This window comes from Capsicum annuum, chromosome 3, assembly GCF_002878395.1.
Source record: "Capsicum annuum cultivar UCD-10X-F1 chromosome 3, UCD10Xv1.1, whole genome shotgun sequence".
Classification (NCBI taxonomy): domain Eukaryota; kingdom Viridiplantae; phylum Streptophyta; class Magnoliopsida; order Solanales; family Solanaceae; genus Capsicum; species Capsicum annuum.
Window position 1 is genome coordinate 195,227,597 of NC_061113.1, and position 8,059 is coordinate 195,235,655.

The 8,059-nt window shown below is 32.9% G+C and overlaps 1 protein-coding gene across 1 annotated transcript; it reads left to right on the forward strand.

Moving 5' to 3' along the window:
* Positions 1-1,806: 1,806 nt before the first annotated feature.
* LOC107866212 (21 kDa protein) lies at positions 1,807-3,236 on the forward strand. Its single transcript, XM_016712364.2, has one exon. It carries the CDS (start codon positions 2,417-2,419, stop codon positions 3,038-3,040), a length of 624 nt encoding a protein of 207 aa, XP_016567850.1. The 5' UTR covers positions 1,807-2,416; the 3' UTR covers positions 3,041-3,236.
* The last annotated feature ends 4,823 nt before the right edge of the window (positions 3,237-8,059 follow it).

Below are 8,059 nucleotides of genomic sequence, written 5' to 3' on the forward strand. Positions count from 1 at the left end.
CACAATGAATGTGGCTGAAATTTGAAAGATACCGGAACACGGACTAGTTGACAGTGACAGCGAAGGTCCGTGTGCCGCCTTGACTATAACTTCAAACTTGGCAGTATCTAATTATTTGTTGTTAGTTAATCTGGATGCTTCCTAAATAAATAAATAATAATACACGTCGGCTGTCGCTTAGGTTGATAATAATATTTATTTAGAAAAATGGATAAAAATATCCACTCGATTAAAAGAATTGCAAACCGAGTGATTATTGATTTTAAATTTTCAAAATGTAGCAATTTAGGTCTTTTTTTGTTACTGCCTTTATATATATATATATATATATATATATATATATATATATATATATATATATTTTTTTTTTTTTTTTTAATCTTTTAGCTATTTTTTAAAATTGCTGTTATACGTTTTCAAAAAGTTCATTGCTTGCCTTATTTTTCTAAAAAAATCTTTTTATTCTTTTTTTCACTGTTTTTTCTGTAGCTTCATTTTTTTTAAAAAAACTATTCTTTTAATTGGTATAGTTTTTCTAACAATAATAAACGATTTTATGACATTATAATTGTTGCTCTTCTTTTTTATTAATCAAATACAATATTTGATATCAAATACATAAATCTTTGATATCAAATATAAATACATATTTTATACAATAATTATATAAAAGTGTATCAGTATGATATAAAAGTTATCAATTGAATATAGAAACTACATGTGTTTAATTCAGCCAAATAACTAAAAAATAAAAATAAATTAAATTAACTGACTCTAATTATCCATATTTTTAAATTGTGAGGCATTTCTCAGCCCATGTCCTTTCCTTTATTTATAATGCTCCTATAGTGGCATATCTAACAAAGAGCCCTTTAATAATTTATTACCTATAATCTACAAAAGGAAAAGAAGTGCTTCTTTTGTTGAACTTGAAACTTCACGTTTTATAGAGGTACTCTCTTATCACTTTTATCAACTTCATTCAGTTAGAGGGGATGGGCAATTTCTTTTAAAAAATTCGATAAGAAAATTGGTATTCCGTCAACTTGGGCACTTGCGATATTTTATTCTTTCACATTGCTTCTAAGTTCTAAAGCTAATATAAAATAAAATTTGTGAATTATTTTTTCTTTTGGTGACTCATGAAATTTGGTTCCCAGGGTGTTTGTCCATGAATCCAAACCTGGTTGATTTAAAATTAAAATTTTATTTAAACATATATTTTGAATCTTAAAAGTTGAACTTTTTCATAAACGAAAGAACATAATTTGTGAAAATCAGTAAAACTTCTCCAACTCTTATATAATCATTTTAAATGAGCAAATCATAATAAATAAAATATTTGAGATGTTATGTTATTATAAACTTTCAAACACAAGTAATTTTACAAAGATGTGCTAATTTAATAAATTAACAATTGTAGTTATTAGTTATTCTTTAATATAATTTGAACTCGCAATTGGATCACCAAACACCTACCGGAAAAATTAAGTTCCTAACATAAGTCCAATGTACATGTTTAGTCCAAATTCTCATAGATTTGATTATATGTATTCATAAGGGAATCTGCAGTGTTAATTTTCTTTACTGGGAAGTACAATATGACATTAGCATCAATCAATAGTTTTAAGACAAATTGGAATTCTGAATTTTCACATGCGAATCGAACATGGCACATCACGGATTTTGCTACTGTCGAAGTCCTGTTACTACTTTTAAACGCTACTCCACTAGTTAATAATTTACTCACATCATGTTCAGATTGGATCTCCGTTACTCCACTCTCCACCTTCAGAAACTGAATTAAGCTTTTGTCCATATGCAGATGGAGACAACAACATAAAGCTAAGTTATACGAAGCCAAAGTGTATTTTCTTGATCCAATAAATCTTTTAATGCTGTTCACATTGATATCCGTGTTTGATTCAAGTTTTTAAACATGCAACAAATTCTATCAATGTACTATGTGAATCTAACAACTTGACTTTTTAAAATGTTGAAATGTCAGAATCAAAGAAAAAGAAAAATGCAGTGCCGTGATTTATTGACAAAGAAACAATTCTTTGCAGTTTCGGCCAGAAATCCATTCATACTGAGATATTAATTGCCTACCTTTCACTCTTTGTTTTTTTTTTTCAGTTATTCTATGAATATAAAAAAAATTAGAATGAGAAATTGAGAATATTAATTCTGAACGCTGTCCAATTCTGTGCTGTTAACTTTTTTACTTTTTGCTTTTTCCTTTGAGTGGAACAGTTAATATATCGAACACAAACCCGTGATTGTAAAATGAGTGGATATGGACAAGTAGTATATTAAATTAAAACAATGCAAGGAGCATTGCATCTTTATAAGAAAGTGCAAGGACCATATTCTTTACCATTCATCCCCAATCCTTTTTGCCCCATCATTGGATATGGAATTTTCCACTCTTTCATGGCTACATTCTCCTATCCTCATTTCATTTTTCTACTTCATTGTAATATCCACATTGATATGTTCATCAACAGCAACAAGAGACCTTGCCCCAAAATCAGAAATAAATACCTCTGAGTTCATTAAGACATCTTGTGGTACAACATTGTACCCCAAATTATGCATTGAAACGCTCTCACCTTACTCAAACTCCATCCAAACAAGTCCTATGGAATTGGCCAATTCAGCACTCACTGTGAGCTTAAAAGGAGCTAAATCTACCACGAACAAAATCTCAAAAATGTCCAAAGAAGAGAACTTAGGTCCAGCAGAAGTACATGCCTTAACAGACTGTGTCGAAAACATGGAGGACTCCGTGGATGAGCTTCAGAAATCATTGTTGGAGATGAAGAATTTGAATGGACCAGATTTTGAAGAGAAAATGGGGAATGTAATGACATGGGTAAGTGCTGCTTTGACAGATGAAGATACTTGTATGGATGGATTTGACGACAATTCTGCATTGAATGGGAAAGTTAAGGCCACTATTAGGAATTACATTGTTAATGTGGCTCAATTAACCAGCAATGCTTTAGCTCTTACCAAAAATCTTTCCTCCTCTTAGCACATTAAATTCACCACTGTAATTTTTTAGCTGCTTTCCATTTCCCATTTTGGAAACCAAAACAGAGTTCTCTTCTGTATTTTTCCAGTTTCATGAGGAAAAAATTGTGTCTGTCAAGATCTTCTTGATTCAAAGTTCATACAACAGGGTGACCTGATAAATGTATAAAAAAATTATGAAGAGCTTACTTGTCAAATGGTCATCTGACTTACCGCTTTTTCACCCAATTTTTTTTTTAAAACAAGGGAAGGGTGTTGTATTGTACACAATCTTATCTTGCATTTCTTTTGGAGATTATTTTTAAGACCTTCTAATTACATGGCATCAATTTTATGAGTTACTCCAATTTTATGAGTTACATCAATTTTATGAGTTACTCCAAGACTTCCTTCCCTTTGCTTTTCATCCAATTAAGTAATAAAAATGACATTCTTAGACCAAACGTTTAACAGAAGGCAGTTTTATTCAATTCATATAATTGAAGAGCAATTTTTATCATTTTTCTCTATATATGTGAAATGAAATCACTCAACTTAAAAAGTAAATATTTCTCGAAAACTCGCTGGCAGGGATGGCTCAACCTAATCGGTGGTCTAAAGCCAAAATACACTATAAGGCTCTAAACTATTTTTTTATTCTTATAAAAATCATGTATATATTATTTGATGTATATTTTTCTAATCTTTTAAATACAAAATTGTTAATAATTGCTATTATAATAAAATTTGATAATTGATATTATAACAAATTTTCACTATTTGTATTTGTTTGTTATTTAATTTAATTGTTTCTTTTTTCAAAATATTAACATGTAAGGTAAAGTTATAAAATTAATTTGAAGACTAAAAAATTCGGGACCTAAAACGGTCGCTTCATTTTCTTGCCCCTTGAGGCTTTGCCAGCTGGAAAGTCACATAAGCAAGCCACATGAGAATATAAGAAAGCAAACAATATCCTACTTCTATGCATGAGTTCCAATAAAACCACAGCTTTTTGAACTTGGCACGTTTCAAACTTATTCAAGGCTTATGTAATAATTTTACAATGTAATTCAATTTGAAACTGACACCGGGATTCAGTCTTCGCAGCAGCCTTTAACTATGCCTCCAAATGAGACTTACAATCTGTTGAAAAGCACCATATATCAAGACAAACTTGAAGAGTAAAAGGAAAAGTTCAATTAACACCCTCCTGCACATTGTATGGGTCAAAATCTAGGTATTGGAGACAGATAAGGCTAGCTCTCTAGCACACTAAATCCTCGCTTTTTATTGATGATGTTGCCAGATGACTACGTCCGAGACAGACTAATAATATTCATTACTTTTATGTTGTGAATTATTTTGTTGTTTCGCTTTAGTTCACCACTTTGATTATATCAAACAAGCAATTTAGCATCAACAATCTTATTGTTTGACAACTTGTCGTCGAACCACTTCAATAAATTCAATTATTACCTTAAGTCACGAATTTAAGAGTAAACACACATCTTCCTTTAGATTCCACCCACAAAAGTTATGCAAATAGAAAGTGTATAATCTAATTCTTTAGTATTTTACAGAAGAACATATGATTTCTTACCACCGAAAAAATAAGATACTTTCATTACTTGGACACTAACGTTACAAGATGCAATATTAAAATTAAGATCAGTACATCCACAGGCTATTATATTGGCTATTGTTATAATCTGGATATTATCAGTGTTCTTGATGAACACTAGAACACTTGGTAATGACAGAGAAAGAGAAGAAGAAGAAAAAACGTAGAGAGGAGAGGAGATGGAAAGATGGAGAGTAGTTCTTATTGAATAAATACTTCGAGATACAAATGAGTATATACACATCTATTTATACTGGTACAATCTCTTAGGGGTCGTTTGATTGGGAAAGAGTAATTCCGGGATTAGTTATCTTACCATGTATATGGTAACTTATCCCATCACTATAGTGTAAATGGTGGGATAAATAATCTTGATACTAACTAATACCTCACATCGAACATAGGATAAAATGGTCCTTCATTTTATTCTGGAACTATTTATCCCGTATACCTCACACCAAAAAACCCCTTATTGAATAGGATTAACTATTTGACTAACTACCAATGACGATCTTAACTAACATAACTACCACTTGGACACATAACTACTAGCTGGACTTGTCTTATCAGTTAGCTGGAAATGACCTCTCTGCCCTACTCTTAATAGAATAATGATCCTTCTACACTCTCCCTCAAGCTAGGAATGGGGTACTGCAAAGATGTTCATAATACCTTACTCGGTAGAGAGGTATTTATGCTGCACCTTAGTTAGCCCCTTAGTTAGAATGTCAACAGGTTGTTCTTGAGTAGGAACGTATTTAGTAGCCACAATGCCTTCCATTATGTTCTCTCTTATAAAGTGACAATCAATTTCTACATGTTTTGTTCTTTCATGGTACACAGGGTTAACTGCAATTTGTGTTGTAGCTTTACTATCACTATAGATATCCACAAGTTTGTGTATATTCAACCCAAGTTCCTTCAGTAACCCCAATTACCAAATAATCTCAGATAATGTAGTTGAAATACTCATATACTCATATTTTGCAGAACTCTTGGAGGCTGTTGTTTGCTTCTTAGATTTCCAGGTGATTAAAAATTCTTCTAGTTTGATGAGATAACCAGTTACTGACCTTTTAGACATAGGAAACGATGCCTAATCAACATCACAATAGGCTGTTAGATTCAAACTATTTTTGCTAGAGAGTTATCGCCTTGGACTAGTTGTGTTTTACGTATCAATTCTTAAAGAAGCTTCCATATGAGTTTGTTTAGGATGTTATAGGAACTGATTCAAAGTTTACATACTGAATGTTATTTCTGGTCTAGTCATAGTTAGGTAGAGCAATATACTAATTAACCTTTGATAGGATCCTTGATTAGTAAGTATATCTTGAGAATTTTTGGTTATCAGGTGATCATCTGAAACATCCTGGGTTTCGATCCTTAGAAATTTCCTGAGTTTTGAGCTTTTGGACATCATACGACTTGTGGGTACTAGTTATATAATGTGGATACGTTTTAGAGGGTCTTGGTCGTATGTTACTTAGTGTGGTCTTTGGTGATTACTGTCCAAGGTACGAGTGGACACCATATGAATTGGATGGAGATGATACGAGTGAGTAAATCCATTTCGTATGATAATTAGTGTGTCATGCTCTTAGTGGGTGGTCTAGGGTATAGTTTGTGGGTATTTGTTGTATGCTTCGATATGAGTAGACCTTGGTGGTCGTATGTTGGATAATGTAGGGATCTAACTTGAGGTCCAGGATACGGGTGGTGGGTACCAATCGTATGATTATGTACTGTTTGGGAGGTGAAGTCGTACCCACCTGCGAGAATTCTGTTATAGTTTAAGTTGGGGGTATTTTATACATTTCTCCTCTTAACCCCTTGTGACCCCACTACCTAAAACACTATTGGGGCTTCATTTACCCTATTATTTTAGTCTTAAACACTTAAAAACTCTCAAGCTCTTGGGTTAAGCAAAGGTTAGGGTTTCATCAAGAGAATCAATTAAGGCTTCCAAAGGGTAATTTCTCTTTGTCTTCCTCGTAATCTAAGGCATGTTAATCCTCCTTCATTGTTAGTTCAACTAAAGGCATGTTTTATGAATGGTTTTCATGGTATAATTGTGACATTATTTTGAGTTTTGAATCATATGTTGGGGGGTTTTGGTTATTAATAATTGATTTATATTTTCCCATGTCTTTACTTATGATTTTCATATTATAATGGTGGTCTGAACATGTGGTTGCATCAGAATGGTTAATTGGTAGTTTTGTTTTTGAAAACTATATGCCCTCAACTTGTTTGTCAAAATGCCAATAAGAATGCTTTTATTACATAGTTGGACTTTCATTGAAAACTTACATGGTATAATATAATATTGGAAACTAAATTGGTTTAAATAGTTTTAATGGCTAAATGGTAAGGCCTTGGTGGCCATGACTTTGATTAAAAATCTTACAGGGTACATGAGAATCCCCCAAAATTCTACGTGGTACATGGGAATCCCCTAAATGATTTGCTAAGGACATTGCTTGTAAACCATAGTCGGTATGACGATACCGTTTCTTATAGTATTGGTTAATAATATATGTAATTGGTGATTTGGTTGTGTGCTAATGGTTTTAATTGGGCAATAATGATGGGTTGTGATAGCTAACCGTGAAGGTGTAAGTCCAATTGACGAACACTGGAAACTCATGTTTGCCGACATAAGGACTGGTCATGGAGACCATATACTTATGATGGGGTACATAGAAATCCCCTAAGTTATACTTGTATATATGTATCATAGAGGGTGAAGGGTACATAGGAATCCCCTACCCTTATGGTATCTCCGATTCATGCAGCTACACGCTCTGGGTCCCGTTTAGGGGGTAAAACTGGACCCATATAGCCCATGGGTAGTTCTAGGATAGTTAAGCTACACATACCTAGGTTAATGATTTTAAATGTATGCTAAACCCGATTTCCTTCCCGTCATGGACTATCTATATTTATATATGGATGTGAATACATATGGTTATTTACTCGATTTTAAATATTGACATTGTTTTATCCTTATCCCGAGGGCATGCTAGCGTTCACTGCTAACTCAACTTTGGGTGCTGTATCCCCAAGTGATATAGAAATCGATCATACTCCTTCTCCTGCTCAGTGATCAGATTCGAGAACAAATTAGAGTTGGATTGAAGTGGTGAGCTTCCATATTCCAAAAGGCCCCATTTCATGTTATGGTCTTGTCTTCATACTTTGGTTATTTATTAGACTTTGGTTTTGGCTATGGTCGGAGATAAGTCCCGATCGGATATTATTTTGACTTCGGTTAGAGGCTTTGTGAGACTACCATGGGTTGGTATGGGTGGTGTCAACATTAGTGTCACCCTTGGCATTGGTATTGGTATTATGGATGATACCATTTGACAATATTTAATTTGTCATTGTTCCATCTTATTATGCTATGGAATG